This window comes from Nanorana parkeri, unplaced genomic scaffold (genome assembly GCF_000935625.1).
Source record: "Nanorana parkeri isolate BGI_ZX_2015 unplaced genomic scaffold, ASM93562v1 scaffold743, whole genome shotgun sequence".
NCBI classification, from domain to species: Eukaryota; Metazoa; Chordata; class Amphibia; order Anura; family Dicroglossidae; genus Nanorana; species Nanorana parkeri.
Genome location: NW_017307011.1, coordinates 123,246 through 142,000, shown reverse-complemented (window position 1 = coordinate 142,000; position 18,755 = coordinate 123,246). Strand labels below are relative to the sequence as shown.

Here is an 18,755-nt window from a genome sequence, read left to right as displayed (position 1 = left end):
TCCTCCCATTTCGAGAGAAACCAAAGCGGGCGTGGGTCCGATGGTTGAATTAGTTGTGTGTAGCAGAAGGAGAGGGTATGGCGGGTGGCGCCAGTTTGGGTGCAAAGTTGTTCGAAAGGTGTGAGCAGCCTTTTGATATTGGGTACCGGCGGGTTGGTGGAAAGGAAGTGGGACAGGCGCATGGCCGACCAAAAGTCCAGCGGGCCGTACTCTGGTAGGGTACGAAGGGCGTGAGTGGAAGGCCACTCCGAGGTCTTCAGGAGCTGCAAGGCTTTGTACAGGCCTAACTCTCTCCGGAGAAAGCCGGGTAGGTGTGGGTGCCAATACCAGGTGGGAAGGAGGGGTTATCGAGTATGGGGAAGAGAGGAGATGGAACAGAGGAGAAGGACCCCTTTGTAAAGGTCGAGCATGCCAGTTTCAGGGTAGGGCCAGTGGTGGGATATGCACGGATTTGGAGCGTAAGGGGTGCAGAACTCCAGGGTAGGTTGGCCAGTGGGGCTTCTGCATGGAATTGTTCTAAGGCAACCCAAAGCTTGGAGGGCGAGTTGCAGTTCCAGTCAGGTGTGTGGCAATATAGTATTGATGAACGTCTGGCAGAGACATCCCACCCGAATGCTTGGGTCTCCGCAGTATATCATAGCTTAATCTGGGCGGTTTTTGAATCCAGACGAACTCTGTAAAGGCCGTTCGTATGCTGCGAAAGAAGGATGGAGGAATGTGAATTGGCAGGGCTTGGAGGGGGTACAGTAAGCGTGGGAGGATGGATTGCTTCAGGATGTTGCAACGGCCCATCCAAGAAAAGGTGCGTTTGGTCCATGATTCCAAATCCGATTTTATACGCGACAGCAGCGGGGGAAAGTTCAGGGTGACGAGGGCCGAGGGGTTGGAATAGAGCACTCCAATCCAGGTTCGCATGTGTTGTCCCACCCCCACCACCTCCAATGTACTGTGTAGAAACCACCAGTCCACCCGGTCAAACGCCTTCTCCACATCGGTGGACAGGAGTACACACGGGGTGGCGCTGGACCGGGCGGAGTGAATCCTCCCCAGAGCTCGAGTGGTGTTATGTCTCGCCTCTCTGGATGGGATAAATCCAGTTTGGTCAGGATGAATGAGGTCTCCCAGGTGGGGTACAAGACGAAGGTATAGAATTTTGGCAAAAAGTTTTGTGTCAATGTTAAGAAGCGATATTGGCCTATAGCTGGGGCATAGGGACGGATCCTTCCCCTCCTTGGGTATGACAGTAATATGTGCTCTGAGGGAATCAGGTGGCGGGGCATGGGCCGTGTACAGGGAATTAAGTGCATTCAAGAATGGAGTGGCCAAAATAGGGAGGTAGCGTTTGTAATAGGTTACGGAAAAGCCATCTGGGCCAGGTGCTTTGCCGGCTTGGGTAAGTTTGAGAGTGGTCTCCAGTTCCGAATTGGAGATAGGGGATTCCATCAGTGAGCTGGCGAGTGGTGGGAGAGGGGATACCTGAGTAGTGAATATAGCTCTTCATGCAAGCTAAATAGGCCGAAGCGTTCTGGGAGGACATTGGGTGTGATATATTGTAGAGGCCTTTGTAATAGTCGGCGAAAGCGTCCGCGATGTCAGACGTGAGCGAAAGTTTGGCACCCGACGGAGATGTGATTGAGTGAATGAACGTCCGCGTGTGCTGTTTGCGAAGGGCTCTAGCAAGGTACTTGCCACACTGGTTGCCATACTCGTAAAAGGTACGGCGGCATTTGAGTAGTGTGGATTTAGCTTTGGCGTTGCATAAGGCACAGAGTTGTTCTCTCGCTAGGTTACATCCCTCCCTGACCACCTCACCCCCCAGTGACAGTACATCTCTCCCTGCCCCACCCCCAAAAGTGAAAGTACATCCCTCCGTGGTCTCCTCACCCCCCAAATGACAGTACACCGCTATGCGATCCAGGCTGGCTGGATCAGGCAGACGCGGCTCCCCAATCAGGCACTGTAGAGGGCCGCTCGCAGTGGCCTCGGAGGAGCGAGCGGCCGCCCGATGACAGCCGGGTGAAAAGCCAATGACTTAAAAACTGGGGTGAAGAAAGTTTGTGTTGTGTGTGACCATAAGCACATCTCTTGAGCAATAGTCATACCACTTGATCTCTGCATGACCTTATTGCACTCTACATCAGAACCCATGAGACTGCTTTCTTTAAACATCCTATACATCACTTTTTTTTTACAGGCCCATGTGGTCTTTCAGCTGTTCTAATTCAAGAGGAGTAACATGGTGGTACTGAGGGAAGAGACTTAAGTGGGCAATGGTATTATCACTTATATTAAAGTTACAGGAGGTGTGCGAAAATCTTCCAATGGGGATCTTTTCTGGTGACAACTGTCTAAAGAAGAATCTCTCACTTATTATATCTCATTTCCCTTTAGTTTTTTGGGACAGGAAGTTAAAGGGAAATGTCTCAGACTACAAATAAACTAATATGGGTTTTACACAAAAAAAAAATAACAGTTCTGCTTTACATACACTTTGCATACATTTTTTTAATGTCTTCCTCTGGCTGACTTTCCCTTAGGAATATCTTTTCATTTCTTGGGACATTCCAATACTTGCCTGTTATCATGGCAACTAGCAGCAAGCCAACACTTTCTTTTTAAACCTCCATATAAATGCACATCAATTAAATAGCCTTTCAGTTTATTTGTTATTGAATACAGATTACAAAATCGTTGCAAATCAGTGCATGATGATGCTTCTGTGTGCCATCAACATATGAGGCTTCTAACTGTGCTTTATCTTCTCTCGGGAGGTATTGCTTTTTATGATTAAGCCACTGGAACCGATTGAAAGCCTTTAACATTTGGAAATTTCTGGGAGGAGAAATCGACTAGGAGACTTCCCTCGCCCTGTCTGTATGGAGTGATAGCAAACTCCATTGTAGCTCTTTCATTTGGTTTTAGACTTTGTACACTAGACAATAAAAAGAAAGTTTAATTAGTAAGTTGACAGATTATAGATAGATACTTCGGTATGATTACAAACCCATTTAGCCCTTTCATGCCCAAAGGCCATCGAAGCCTAAATGCCAAGGTCTTATTTAGCAGCGTCTATGTGTTGATTTACTTGACTATAGCTCTGACTAATCTCCCTATCTACAGTACTAATTTTTTAAGTGAGCAAAAGTAAAGCAAAAATGTGTGTGTGCGCGCACATGCATGCAAACTGTATATTGAAGGGAAATTTCCCTAGTTGGGAGGCAGATAGCAGTAAAAAACACACAAAGCCTCTAACTTCTCCATTCTCTCCAAAGCTTGGTTTTGCCTGGAGCTCAAATTTATAATTCTGAACCATTTTTCTTGGGAAGGGATTTGGAATTCTGTGCAAGTCTTATGATTCAGATCCCTCTGCTCCACTGTATAGCGAAGGGAGAGACCTGATTTTTGTAGACTGCTTTTGCAGCTCCCTGTGTCACCATCATCAAATTGGAAATACAAAAAAAGTTTTGCATATGATAGACCACTTAAATTTTAGAGATTTGTGGAAATTGTCCTGTCCAAATCTGTGCAGGTTAAACAGCCTACCATGCCTGGCATTGGCCAGGATATTATGATTAAAAAAAAACAAAAAACCACCAAACAAAACAAACGACTGCTTATGACTCATGATCCATATTAAATGTTTTTATAATTTCTTCCAAAAAATATTTATACTCACTTAATAATCAGTTGGTCGCTCAAAAGGCCGCTCCCCTCTACAATCAAGACACTGTTACAGATCTCCTCTTGACTTGGATTAGTAAATATAACATCCACTTGTGAAGTTGTGTTTAATTTGACGTCTTCACTAGCCTATGAATAAAATATTGGTATCATTACTATGGTAGTATGATTGGTGTTCGTGGAAATAGTAATTACTACCAATCAAACTAATATGTATGAATTAAAATGTACGTAAACCCCCAAACTTATTTTCTCCCTTGTTGTCTGTTAAATATATATTGTAAAGCATTTTGTTCTATCATTTTAATAAGTGCAAAAAAATACCCGTTTATCATGACAGAAATTTTGTGAGCTAGTAATTGTGTGCCCTCTACCTGTGCTGCACTCTTATGATTCCCATCTCTGTGGACTATGAAAAATCTTCTGTCCATCCCTCCAGTCAGCACTGAAGTAAAGCGGGGACGGGGGGAATCCTTGCAGGGAGTGATGATTAAACAGTCACCGCTCTCTGCAGGGAGAAGATCAGCACTGAGCCAGTGGTATGTGATCTCTCAGTTCTTGATCTATAGAGCTGACGTGCGATAACTTCAGTGTCACAGGTTGGCTCCAAGTATGAGCCTATTTCACTCTCCCCATAATGCTCCTTTAAAGTAGAGATAACCCAGAGTGAATTACATTTAGATTGCTACGGCAATATGTATTGGAGACAATTGGTTTGTTAAAATAATTTTTGATATCTATTTTTCATTTCATCCTTCTGTGCTGCTGATCTAACGCAGGGATAACATTCCTGAGGGGGATATTTCCTGATGTTGACAACTGTAGGCCATGTCTGCGTAATGTGTGGCACAGCCACTTGTAGTTCATCGTAAGCCTGCCAACAGGGTGTCAATGCAGGAGCTCAGTTAGGAAACTGAAACAAAGCACTATCCCCCTATAACAGGAAGTGCCTGAACAAGGACTTCATGCCAGGATCACCAGTTTCTATTCTATGAAAGCTGGATTAAAAAAATAAAAAATAAATAGAAAAATACATTTTGCGATGACATTAACATGCTAAATTACATATTCCATTGGTTGGGAAAACATTGCTATAGTGCCTACTTTCCTTCCTCGCTCACTTCCTTTTCTCTCAATATGGAGGAATGAGGAACGTCTTTATAAAAGTGTTAATAGAACCTCTGTTCTACTTTACATTCTACATACTATGGTATTTCATTGATAAAATGTGGTCTACTGTATGCAGCCCATGGAATCCTAGACAACAGAAAACTCTATTTTAGGTAGAGAGCCATTCATGAGCCTGACAGGTCACATGGCAAGGCTCTCCTGGTGACTCTTTACTTGCAATCATTCTTATCAGAAATCAGAGAAGCGCAATGCACATTTGTATAGCACCCAGTTTTTTTGTTGTTTAAGTACCAGTATGGCCATATTTCAGTTTTTTTAAATAGACCCCATTTTTGTACCTCCGGCCACTGGAGTGTAGCAAGAAAAAATAGCTGAGAAGTCCTACCCTCAACAGTAGTGTAGGGTTCTTCAATGTATTCACAGTTTGTACCAGCAGTTTGCCTCCAGTCTCATCCTCACACACAGCTGTAGTTTGAATCATGTTGTCAGGCGTTATGGCCTGTCTATACTGTATGTATAGTATTGTCAGCTCAATGCTTTTCTCTAGAAAACAAGTACAAAAGAAAGAAAAAAAAGGTAATGAAAATGTAGAAAAGCCAATGTCCATTGTGTTAAAGCGAGAGAATAAAACCTGCATCCAAAGAACCCTAAACCCACAGTTGCAGAGTAAGGCAAAACACCTTATAAAGTGTGGTCTAATTTGCCCAGGGAAGACCATCCTTCTGGGCCCACTAAGTCAATGAGACACACTGTAAAAACTCAACGAGACAGACCCCTTCCCGCACAATTGCTTGTTTAGTCTAGGGCAGGAGTGTGCAAAGTTTGGCAAATTGAATTTATCAGATGCGGAGTTCTGCTTTAAGACAAAATTGACTTGAACTATATAAATTTAAGAAAATATATGTTACCCTTCCCTGGTTTAAAATAAATAAAGTGCATGGAGTATAGATTTCCAGTAATGGGGGTGGGGCCAGTAACCCAAACAGTAGCAAAGAAAAGGAGTACAACTGGAACTGAAGAAGGCAATCAGGTTACGAGTTTAAATGCCATCTGATTGCCACTGTACTTTACCACTTACTGGGTTGTCCATGAATGATAGTTCCTACATCGCATTTTATGGTAGGTTTTATGGTATGGTTTTCTTTTGCACCAGTCACAACAGCCGTGAAGCGTGACACACTTGGGCACTGGTCTAAGATACAAGTCAGAGAACCTAAACTTCAAATCTTTAGCTTCTTCTCCAAAGTTAGCACATGTCCAGTCAAAACATTTTTCAGTTTTGGATTGAGCTGTTAAGGCTGCTTTCAGACCCAAGTGAGTTTACAGGAGATTCTGAAGCATTTTCATTTGTGTGTTTTTTGAAGTTTTCCCACAGGTGTATTCAGGCTTAAGCGTTTGTTTTCAGCCAATGAAAGGCTTAGTACTAGGATAATTAGTACTAAGAAGATTGTTTAACCTTGGGGAAAAAAAAAAAAAAAAAAAACTAATTTTCAGCTATTTAAGTGTTTCAGGGATTTCCAGGGATTTCCAATGACGTCTATGTGGTCAAAAATGTCCCATTCTGCTTCAACGGTAGCTCATGTATTTTTCAGCTTACGGCATTGAGCTACAAGCATCTGAGCGCTCAGTTGTGAACAGGCAAACTTTAAATGCATGGGATTTTGGTTGTTGGTCGTTTTGTAGCTTTTGGCTTCAAGCTACATAACTCTGTAACTCTTACATAATCTGTAAATGAGGGCATAGGATAGGACCCATGCCAGCTTGTTACTACTACCTGGGGCTCTGTTGGACAGATTTACCCTCACTTCTAAATGTATTTTCTTTAGTACTTTAGGTGAAAGCTGGAACCCGAGTCAAATTCTATTTCTGTCTAGTGTATGTCCCTGTTGCAGATTTTTCCTCATTTCCTGTCTGGTGAAAGCATCTGCGGGGCAGAAAGTGAGGGTAACTCTTTCTAATGGAGCCCTGGATAGTAGGAATTCTAACCCTTCCCCACTGTTCAAAATTAGAAAACATTTTTGGCTCCTTATTGTCTCATTTGAAGAGACTGTTCATCTTAAGCAACCAAGTCCCTTGGGTTCTTCCCTAGTCCTCAGTTGTCTGATGTATGCTGCTCTATAAAATGGTATCATATGAAATGTAACATACATACGACAATGGGCTTCTGTGCACTTACCTTCGTTAGGTCCCAGTGTAACATAATGGGATTCAGTAAGAATATCTTTGACTGGTTTACGGTTGTATATTATGGCCGTGGCTGTCATGTTGACCTTTATCTTCTGAGATTTAGCCACCGTGTTTTTGAACGTCAAGCTGAGTTTCAGATCATCACCAACTTGTGTTTCGGCCGCTTTTTTAAAACTGGCATAAAATTCAGGTTTTGGGGGAACAGAAGAATCGCTTGTAGCAGCTTCATTTGCCATTAGAACTGTAATTGGTGGCTCCACTTTTTCCTTTGCCTTCGCAAAGATCTCTCTTTCCTTAGCAGAACCTGGAAGAAAATAATGATCGAACAGTAAATACATTTTTGTTTTGGATATAGTAGGGAATTGTTAAGACCCCCTGTGATGTGGTTTCTTTGCCGTGTGTCCCATTGGGTAGATTTTCCTACACTTCCTGTCAGACGCAGCAGGGAGGAGATGTCTGAGATGGTAGGCCCGAATTACCACTACAGCTTATGAAGATTTCAAATCCCCAATTTTATTAGCATCTGTGTTGCCTCAGATCTCCTCTGTTCTTCCAGCACTTATTGGTGGGGCAGACACGGGAGAGGGCGGGTACAGCTGGCTCTGGCTCTCGAGAGGCAAACCCAACTGTCACTTACTGAGCTGGGTTGGACAATACTGTAGCGAATGATCTATTACGCTGCAGCACAGATCTATGCTGCCAGCAGATAGTCTTTTGTAAATGTAGTCCTGTAACCCAAAAGTAGTAATGCAAAAAAAATGTTCCCCGGCTCTGCGAGAACGCACGTCGTCACAAACACGCGTTGAGTGTGCCTACGTATAAAAACGACAATTGCTCTACACATTTTGGGTATCACTGCACATGCCAGAGAGCAATAATTCTAAGGCCAATATTTATGTGCAACTAAACTGATGACCTGTAGCAGCTTTTAAAATGTTAGCTTGTTATTGGAGTAGTTTCTCCCCCGACCCATCATATTAATCCTTGCTCTCCTTGTGCCGCTCGTTTCTTCCTCTGCTGTTCTATAATTATCCAGTTTCAACCACAATTTACACAAATTACACCATAATTAAATGAGCAGCATCAAAATAAAAAAAGATACCTTCTGGGTATTTGTAGTCATTGGTTATATCCCTGCGATGAAAAGCACCAACTGCTTTGGTACTGGTGAGCTGCCCCACGCCTGTAGGCTCAGAGTAAGCCAATGTTTTGCTTCCATCCTTATGCTTAATCCAGTGTGCTTGGTCACAATTCACCTCACCAAACACAAATACGGTATCGTACGGTTTGTCTACATCCCCTTCCTTCACAGCCTTCTGCGAGGTCGGTCCCAATTGGTATCTACCTGCATGAAAACACAGCCATGTATTGTTTGTTAGCAAAACACGATTAGATCTGTAAAGTGTTCAACATTATGGAATGCACTACTTCATTGCTTCCATCTCATTGGTCAGAACTTGTCCCAACCCTACAGACCACACTAGAGACAGGGCTGTATTTACCATAATGTGGTTAGTGCCTAGGGATGCAGGTGGAGACGTGTTAGCACCGAGCCTCAAAATGAGCAACTTAATAGTTTCCCTATTTTGTGTCCCTCTTTTGCCCAATTCTGGATGTTTGTCTAAATGTGGCCAGATAGGGCCTGTGTCAACGAGCATTTTTTTTATTTATTTTGCTTTATGCTGGTTTTGCATTCCATACAAGGTTATGGGAATGTAAACCCACCTTGAAGCATGTCAGACGTATGTCAAATGTACCCATCAATGAATTCTGAATAATCTCAGAAGCATCTCAAAATGATGTCCAAAATAACACCATTGACCCAAACACAAAGCCCATCAACACAGGCCCAAAAACCATTCAAGAGAAAGAGGGTTGACATTTCTGAGGGTCATACATTCACCATCTTGGCTTCATTCCTTGCTGTAGGAACAAAAGCTTGGCTGCATCCATCTTTGGGGTGGGTTCAGTTTTTACATAGTTACATAGTATTTGAGGTTGAATAAAGACATAAGTCCATCAAGTCCAACCTAGTGTGTGTGTGTGTGTGTGTGTGTATGTGTGTGTGTGTGTATGTAAGTGTATGTGTGTGTGTGTATGTATGTATGTGTGTATGTGTAGATGTATGTATGCATGCATGTATGTGTGTATAGGTCCCAGAGTGTTCTCATTCTTAAGAGTACCTGTACCCTTGTACATTACGGTCTCTCAGGAAGTCGTCCAAAAGCTTCTTGAATGATTCCAGACTATTCGCGGAAATCACTGCTTGAGGCAGCGAGTTCCAGACCCTAACCGCGCGAACTGAGAAGAACCCCCTTCACCCCTTGTGTTTTAATTTTTTTCTACCAGTTTTAGGTGGTGGCCTCTAGTCTTTGTTACGGAATTAATCTTAAAAAGTTTGTTGCTAATGTTGCTATGACTATTGAACAATTTGTACATGAAAATCATGTCCCCCCTTAATTTCCTTACTTCCAACGTAAACATGTTTAAATTCAGTAGCCTTGTCTCATAGTTCTGGTCCTCCATCCCTTTGGCGAGTTTGGTCGCCCTCCGCTGGACTTTCTCCAGCTCAAGGACATCCTTTCTGTATACCGGTGCCCAAAACTGCACCGCATACTCCAGGTGAGGCCGAACCATTGATGTGTAAAGTGGCAAAATTATAGACCTGTCCCTGCAAACATTCCCTTCTTGATGCAGGACAGGATTCTACTAGCTTTGCTTACAGCAACCTGGCACTGTAATCTATTATTCAGTTTATGGTCTACAATGACCCCCAAATCTTTCTCCATTTCCGACTTCCCTAGCGGCATACCAATAATTGTATAACCCATTTGCCTATTTTTACTCCCAAAGTGCATAACTTTGCATTTATCGACATTAAACCTCATCTGCCACATAGTTGCCCACTCCCCTATATTATCCAGGTCCTCCTGCAATGTTACACTATCTTGGTCTGTTTCTATTACCCTCCCAATTTTGGTATCGTCAGCAAACACTGAGATATCGCTGTTTACTCGTCCCCGATGTCGTTAACAGGTTGAAAAGCATGGGTCCCAGCACAGAACCCTGAGGCACACCGCTAATGTCACTAGCCCAGTCTGAAAGGGCACCATTTATTGATACTCTCTGTACCCTTTCCTTTAGCCAGTTCTCCATCCATGTACACACCCTTCCATCTATGCCCAAAGCTCTCAGCTTGTATATTAGGCGTTTGTGTGGTACCGTATCAAAAGCCTTTGAGAAATCCAGATATACCACATCCAAAGACCTCTCTCCATCCAGATCTCTACTTACCCCCTAGTAAAAGGTCAGTAGGTTAGTCTGACAGGAACAGTCTTTCCTAAACCCATGCTGGTTGTCATTTATTTTGTCATTATCCAACAAATTCTACTAAGTGGTCCTTAATCATTCCTTCTAACAGTCTACAAACTACCGATGTAAGACTAACTGGTCTGTAATTCCCAGGTTGGCATCTTGCCCCCTTTTTAAATATTGGAACTACCGTAGCCCTCCGCCAGTCACTCGGAACTCTACCAGTCATTAGAGAGTCCTTAAAAATGAGGAATAATGGTCTAGTTATAGCCTCGCTTAGTTCCTTAAGTATCTTGGGGTGCAGATTATCCGGTCCCAACGCTTTATTTGCATTAAGTAGACTAAGTCTTTGTTGTATCCCGGGTTCTGTCAACCACTTGGCTATATTTTGTGATGAACTCTGTTTTATTATGGGTGTCAAACCCTTTTCCCTCCTGAGTGTATACTGAGAAAAATGTGTTCAGCACTTCAGCCCTCTCCTTGTCATTTATGACCAACTTCCCGGTTTCGTCCTTTATTGGGCCTATCTGCTCCTTTCTCCCTTTTAACTGTTTATATATTGGGAAAAATGTTTGGGATTTTTTTTATTACTATCTGTGGCAATATGCTTTTTGCACTCTATTTTAGCTGCCTGTATTGCGAGTTTGCATCTTTTATTACATTCTTTGTAGTTACTGAATGCCAATGCCGTCGCCTCCATCTTATATTTTATAAATGCCACTCGCTTTTCCTTTATGTGATGCTTTACATTTTTATTCAGCCATACAGGTTTTGTTTGTGATATTTTACTTTTATTACCCAACAGTATACATTTGGCAATGGCAATATGTAACGTGCTTTTAAAAAACATTCCCACTTTTGGTCCGAGTTCAGTTTGTGAAATACATTTTCCCATGTGATGTCCCCCACTAGGTGGCACAGTTTATCAAAGTTAGCCCTTTTGAAACTAAGGGTTCTTGTCCATTTTTCCTAGTTGGGACCTCCACCATCTGGTCCATGAAATAGTCTCACAACATGTTCAGAAAGTTGCCCGCCTTTGTTGAACTTGAGGTTCCATTAGCCCAATTTATGCCCGGGTAATTGTAGTCGCCCATCACAACTACATTGCCCTCCCTCCCAGCTATTTCTATTTCGGACTGTAGATTAACCTCCCCCTTCTCCCCTATATTTGGAGGTTTATAACAAATAAAGCGCATCTATAATAGGACCAGGTGTAGAGAATCTGAAATATTAAGTGAACCGTACACTTAAATCCAAGGTCTGCTTATTACAAGTCTACCCCATTTATTTTGCATTATGCATGTAATACAATAAAACAAAAACTGTGGCGATAAGTTAGAAAAAAATACTTCCGCATGATGCAACAGTCCTTAGAGTTGGATCCTGGGATAGCTGAAAATCCACAATCCCCTACACAGCACAGGAGCATCTTCTTCCAAAATTTGAGATACTCAGAATTCCCAGGATCTTACTCAAAGGACTGTGACATCAACCTTCCCAGTGCAGAATTCAAAGATATAGGGTAAGTATATTTTTTAATGCCAATATGTTTTTAGTGATAATTCCATGATTTTAAATAGAGGGGTGGCCCTGATGTAAAAAGCAGACTTTGCATTTTAGTGCAAGGTCTGTTTTAAGCTTTGACGCCTTTAATTCTAATAAGCCAGGGTGTAGATCTGCTGATTCAATTATTATTACATAAGTAGTTGCTATATTTCACCAAATCAATTTAGCCAATAAATGTAATGAATGGAAGCAGTCTTTAGGTGTATTTATACAGGGTATAATTTGTAGCCCAAGTCACATACATACCGTCACTACGTTCCTGTGGAGTTGCATCCAGTATTTGCCATCCGTTATAAAGTGACCCAAGATCCTTTCTAGTAAAATAAGCTTCATTCCATGCATGGAAGTTCCTGTGATAAGAAACACAATACTTTGTTACTAAAGGAAAATGGCCATGACTGAGTTACTGCAACACAGTATTTTGAATGGACCCTCAAATAACAGTCTTGTTCAGTACATCCAAAAACATATTCGATTTTTGGTAGTTGTTTAAGAGTTAAACTGACAATGTCTTATATAGTTCAGGGACTTCACTGTCAAATCTGCAATTGAGTTCCTGCACACCTACTCTGGCCATTAGCAGAGGGCTCAATTGGCATATAAAACATCTCCCACATGTCTATTTAGCTTCCTGCAATTTGACCATTATGGTACATTGGTCTATAACCCAACCTAAAAATAGGGACAGTTGGAGTAAAGTGTAGATAGATATTAACCTTTTCAATATTATTTAACCATTTTAATTTTGGGCACACATGCACATTTCTTTTACTTGAAAACACACCTAAAACACACACACTATGGGGGAATTTATCAAAACTGTAGCAGACAAAATCTGGAGGCAACCAGAACAAAATCAGCTTCTTTGTTCAGTTAAGATTTGAAAATGAGAGAAGCCGATTGGTTGCCATGCACAGCTGCTCCAGATTTTGTCTACCCAAGTTTTGATAATATCCCTTCTACATTTTTACAGAAAGCAGGGGCCCTGTAGAATAACATAGTGGTAGTTGCATTTTTTTTATGATGCACAATAATGATGCTATTGTTTATCAAATCCATATTTTCTGTAAATACATTTAAATTAATTTGGGGCAAACAATGGTGTACCTAAAAAACATTTGTTAGGCATTTTATTAGATTTTCTTTTTTTTTTTTTAAAGTTAACTTTGTCAATATCACATGAGGGCAGAATGTCAGTATCCGGGGTTGAGTGCCCCAAAGTATGCAGGTGTTTATGCAAGGACAGCATTTACCTTGCATACAGCCATTGCCTTCTATGAGAGGCTGTAAGAAGCACCTGTGGCTCAAAAATGGGGAAAATACACCTGAATTTATGCTGTACTGCCATGGGCAGCAGTGGGCATGAGCCCTTATGCTTGCCCAGTTTAGTTTCACATTCCACTGCACAGTCAGGACCTGAGAAAAAGGACTGGGGAAATTCATGAAAGCAGACAGTTTTCTTCGTGCAACCAATCCGCGTTCCCTCTTCAGTTAAGCTTTGAAAAGGAAATAAAAAAAGCTGATTGTTGCCATGGGAAACTGCTCCAGTTCCTATGAACTTTCCTCATTGTCTTATACTTAAAAAGGCTAAAAAAATTAATTACAGGAAAAAAAAAAAAAAGTTAGATTTAACTTGATGTATTAAAGAGTTAAGCAGTCTGAATTCTGCTGGATCAGCAAGTGGACATACTGTCTGAACAGACCAGGATCTAAGGAGGCATGTCATTGCATAAAGTGGCGTTTGAAACAGAACAGTAACCAAATCCCTAGTTTCCTTCAAATAGCACACTTGATTACAGAGGTGTAGACCTCTGTAATCAAGTGTGCTATTTGAAGGAAACTCGCATAATCAGGAACACACACACACACACACACACACACACACACACACACACACACACACACACACACACGGAATTTGTAGTTAAAAACATAAACTAGGGATGCACTGATACTAGTACTTGTGAAAATGCCCCGATTCATAGCTCCGATACTGGCGCTTTCAATTTTTAAATAGATTTGGCTGCCTGAGGTCCCACTCTTGCTGGGGAGCTTAGGCAGTCTGCTGGCGGACACAGCCCTTCCTTTACTCTCAAAACAATCATAATTTTTTCATGGCAAGGATTCTGCATTCCACAAACATTCCTTTCAGGTTTTGGTCCATGTTAAACTCAATTGCATCAAACAACCACAGTGAAGGAACATCTGCCAATGGAGACATCTGTAAAGTTCTACCTCGTCTCCCAATAGTCCATTAAAATTTTTTTTTTTTTTAATTAGTTGCACCTGCCATACTTACCAAATGCTGTCCCGGGTCTCGTCTTCATTCTTTCTCCCATCTTCGTCATAGATCTCATCAATCAAGAGATTTACATGTGTGTCATGAGCAGACTGGAAGTTTATAATCACCCTGGCTGGTATTCCCAAACATCTGAGAACTGGGCAAATAAAATAAATTGCAAAAAGATTAATCTTCTATTCATGGCATAGATACAGTTGTAATTCAAATTATTCAATCCCCCCTTGCAAATCAGGTTTATTGGCAAAATTTGCAGACTTTCAGCTGTTTGCAATGAACAAGTTATTAAAAGTTGAATTTTCAGAAACCACTTTGGGGAAACATTGTGTTGACCCATTTCATTTGTTTGTGTTTGATTTGTACATTGCAAACAGTCTGTAAATTTTGCCAATTAACCTGATTTGCAATGGGGGTTGAATAATTTTGATTTACAACTAGATGGCCATTATAGAACTTTTTTCAAAGACTACAAACTTGCTATATAGAAGTATATTCATATAACACAAACATATGCATTTTAAATAGCTTTATGTATTTGTGTTCATTCTCCATGGTCAGCCAAACTAGAAATGTTTAATTTTATTTTGCACAATATCTGGTTTAAAGCGACCCAGTCAGATTTAATAATTTCCAATGCCATCTCCCTGTAAGAAAAGACATCTTATAATCACCTTTCTGGTGGCTCATTTCTCCAACCTCCTCTATGTTCCAGCTCTGCAACCCAAGTCAGGCTCCTTGGCATGCAACATTTCTGGATGCCTGTGCCCCCTGCCACATGCTGTGGTTGCTTTTTCTGAACCCCAGTTCACTGCTTATTCTTTTAGTAATGTAGGTGTCATTAGAAGGAGCCACCCAGCCAGGAAATTGGGCTTTTACCTGTACAAAGTACTCCTGCATACACCCAACACTGCCCAAATTTGACCGGTCCTTTTTGCATCCACTGGCGGAGAATGGGGGCACTTCCGTTCCAGGTTGTAGGTCTCTCTCCACCACTGTAGTTTGCACTCCAGTTCCCAACAATGACTCCATTGTCATCATTGCTGTTTACCTAGAGAATACATTTGCATTGCTTTGTCAAGTTGGTTAATGTTTAAATCTTTTTTGTGTCAAGTTAAAAATATTCCACCTACCATAGCACTTAGTATTCTTCCCACGTAAATGGGATCATTTCTGCGAGACACATGCGTGGCTGGGTCCTTCTTGTACTCTGGACTCCTGTCAAGCACAGCCAGGGTAATGTTCAAGATGTCCTTTTCAAGCTGCGGGATTAAACAAAATGTAAATCTCAGATAAGATCACGATTGAAACAGTGATGAAATGAAGGCATATATTGTAACAAGCACTGTAGCTGTATAACAATTCATAGAAGAAAATAAGACTGACATTACACATCAATGTGATTTTGATAACCTTGAGAAATAGATGAGCACAATACGAGCATGTTGATTACCATTAAAGAGCATGGTAAGTAGCCAAAGAAATAACATTACGCAACACTCCGTTATAGTATGAGAGACCGTCATCCATGAGAAAATGAGGCTGTTAAGTTACATAGTTACATAGTATTTGAGGTTGAATAAAGACATTAGTCCATCAAGTCCAACCTATTAGGATCTCATTCTAGGAGTACCTGTACCCCTGTTAAGGAATATTAGTATTTAATAAAGAATACATAATATAAGAAAGTAATCGAGCAAGAAATGAGTAAGAAAAGGTAAAGCAGAGAATGAGAAGGTAGATCAGAAAGATCTGGAGATGGCAATTAGGGACACTCAGGGACAGGTGTCAGCCCCACCAACGGAGGGGGATATAGATGGTTATGGATACATGATAAAATGTTATGAGGTATTATACATCTTCCTCACATAGCATCCAGGGAGGCCATATGGCAAAGAGCTGAGGATACCGGTTGTAGTGTTGAGCCATTAATTCTTCCACATGCATCAGTTTATTAAGTTCTGAGATCCATTCCAGTGTAGATGGAATGGAGTCAGATTTCCATTATCTAGGAATGACAGCTATGGCAGCAGTGAGAGAAAAAAAAAAGATTTTTTGGGGGGTGGTACGAGGAGAAGAGTATGTGACTTAGGCACATAAAGACTGAATGCCAAGAGGGACGTAGTTTAGGGCAGTCCCGCCAAACATGAAGAATGGTACCTACTTCAGAGAGACAGCGCCAGTGTTTGTCTGGTATCAGAGGGAAAAATCTGTGAAGATTTGATGGACATTGGTACCATCTGGTTAACATTTTTAAGTTACGCTCTTGGGCTGCGCTAGCAGCAGAAAGTTTGTGTGTCAATGAATAAGCTTTGCATTTGTCACTCTGTTTCAATTGAGTTTTTCCCCCCATGCATGCATGGTGGGCTCCTAGAATCTTAGAGAGACTAGTAGTTTGTATAGTGTAAAGATCAGGTGAATAGGGGTTGTTGGAAGGTTTCAAATGCAGTAGGACGTCTGTGGTGGACGTCTTTCATAGTGACAAATAGGTAACGGAGTTGGAATTATAGGAGCCAATGACCTGGGGCGTAAGTAAATTCTTCCCGAAGTGAGGCCATCGTTTTTGGGCCATCAGCGGAGAGGGCAAAACAGATGTAGGAGAGTTGTGCAGAATGGCCTTTGGGGAAGAGATTTACGACAGCCTGGCGGAAAACTGGGGGGTCATTGGACCATCATAGGTGGAAATGTGCCAAAAACTTACTAACCTGTCCCAGGTATGCAATAGGGATGAGACCCTAAATGGGAGAAGATGTTGCAGGCAATACAACAAAGGGAGAATACCTGAATAGGAAGAAGCACGCTCTCTAGCTGCACCCAGTCTTTACGAGAGGCACCTAACAGTCTAGTCAGATGTGCAGCTAGGCAATATTGCATAATATTTAGGGAGATTATCCCTCTAAATGTTTAGGTAGAGTCTTGAAACTTAGGTAGAGACTTGAAACCAAAGTCAGGGTCTACTTCCTTTCCAAATATATTTAAGGCCAGATTTAAGTGTGTGGAAAAAAAAGGATTGGGGCAGTGTCAATGGAACAGGCTGAAATAGATAGGTAATCTAGGCAGGATGTCCATGTTAAATAGGGCCATGTGACCAAACCATGAATGGGATTTTGTGTTCCAAACTTTGCATTTTTGAGAAATAAGCATCAGGTTTATAATTAAGGTTGTAAAGGCGATCTAAAATGAGATGGAAGCAAGATACCCAGATATTACACCAAATAAAAGTGATAAGAAGCCTAAGTTGGTAACCTCTGAAGAGTCTAAGGTAACATTCAAAACCTCAGTCTTATGCGTATTAACTTTAAAATTGCTTAGGGGCCAATTATCTTTAATATCTGGGATAGAGCAGGGAAGGCCGAGGATGGGTTGGATATATATTGTAGGAGGTAGTCCACAAAGAGGCCCTATATAATTTAGTACTAAGGTAGTTCAGAATCCTCAAGATCCACATCCGAGTCAGGAGGATCCTGTATAGAGGAGGCACGATCAGACACCAGAGACTTACGTGAAGATGAAGCAGGGTGTGTCCTCATCGGCCTTATTGGATCCTCCTAGAGGTTCTGCCAGCCAAGTAAACAGGTCAGGAATCCGCTGACTAGGAGCCAAGTCAGCCAGTGGATTCTTCTGGTGGAGTCTACGGGGTGTGTTGCATCCCATGTCCTGCAGTTGAAATAGTTGGTTCCCAGATGCAGATTTCAGGTCGGGCAGCAGAGCTCGCACTAAAAATCGCCTGCTTGTGGCCATGTCACGCCACCTGGACAGTCCAGGTTTTTAATCCTGTATGTGCCGTGTCCAGGTTTCAGGCCAGCTGAAATCCGGACACAAGATGTCACGATGCCAGGCAACCAGGGCCGGATTTACTCTGCTGCCCCAAGGCCAGGTTCCTCAATGCACCCCCCCTACCCCCCACCCCAATGGAGAAAGGCAGACCTGCAGGCTGCATACAAGTGACCTCGGCAACATCGCCAAGATCACTTGTACAAAACAAGCGGCTGCTTCCCCGTTGTACATTTAGCTCTGCTTGCCCAAAACAGGGCTAAATGTTGAAAACTACCCGCCCGGCACCCAGAACTATCCAATAGCAACTTAGGCATTAGTAGAGTAGGGAGGAAGACTAGCTCTTCTGTTAGATTCATGTACCGGTTGCAGATTTTCCCTCGTTTCCCCCCCAACAAGGGTTCTATCCAAAATTAAGAGTTTTGACTCAACACTAACTTCAAAAACTTGAGTCAAGCTCTAGCCTATTTTTTGTTTGGCTAGAGTAAATATTCAGTGACCCCAGTTGGAGGTTTCTCCCCAATCTCCCATTGTTATGATGCTGGTCAATGCAGTATATGAAAGCAACCTACTCACACCAATTCCAAGCCACGTCCTTTGAAAACTGCTCAATATTTAGAAATTAAAATTACCTGTCCATAATCCCATCTTCTAGATCCATAACTGTTCACATTTCCAAACCAGTAGAGTCCAGTTTGATTTAGGACGTACTCTATTCTCTCTTCTTCACTGCTCACATACACTTCATCACCTGAGGAGAGAGAGTGACCTTCAAGTATCCATCCATTAAGTAAGAATAGGTGGAGTA

At 41.9% G+C, this 18,755-nt stretch overlaps 1 protein-coding gene across 1 annotated transcript in view; it reads right to left on the bottom strand.

The window, feature by feature from the left end:
• Positions 1 to 516: 516 nt before the first annotated feature.
• The window catches only part of LOC108793367 (protein-glutamine gamma-glutamyltransferase E-like), a 19,248-nt gene continuing 1,009 nt past the window's right edge, over positions 517 to 18,755 (bottom strand). Inside the window, exons 2-11 of the mRNA XM_018564290.1 lie at positions 18,580 to 18,698; positions 15,307 to 15,435; positions 15,053 to 15,224; positions 14,177 to 14,315; positions 12,124 to 12,227; positions 8,102 to 8,344; positions 6,989 to 7,303; positions 5,198 to 5,355; positions 3,677 to 3,810; positions 517 to 1,450 (exon numbers count right to left, since the gene is read on the bottom strand). Coding sequence (XP_018419792.1) covers positions 517 to 1,450; positions 3,677 to 3,810; positions 5,198 to 5,355; positions 6,989 to 7,303; positions 8,102 to 8,344; positions 12,124 to 12,227; positions 14,177 to 14,315; positions 15,053 to 15,224; positions 15,307 to 15,435; positions 18,580 to 18,698 — 2,447 coding nt within the window. The remainder of the gene's footprint in view (positions 1,451 to 3,676; positions 3,811 to 5,197; positions 5,356 to 6,988; positions 7,304 to 8,101; positions 8,345 to 12,123; positions 12,228 to 14,176; positions 14,316 to 15,052; positions 15,225 to 15,306; positions 15,436 to 18,579; positions 18,699 to 18,755) is intronic.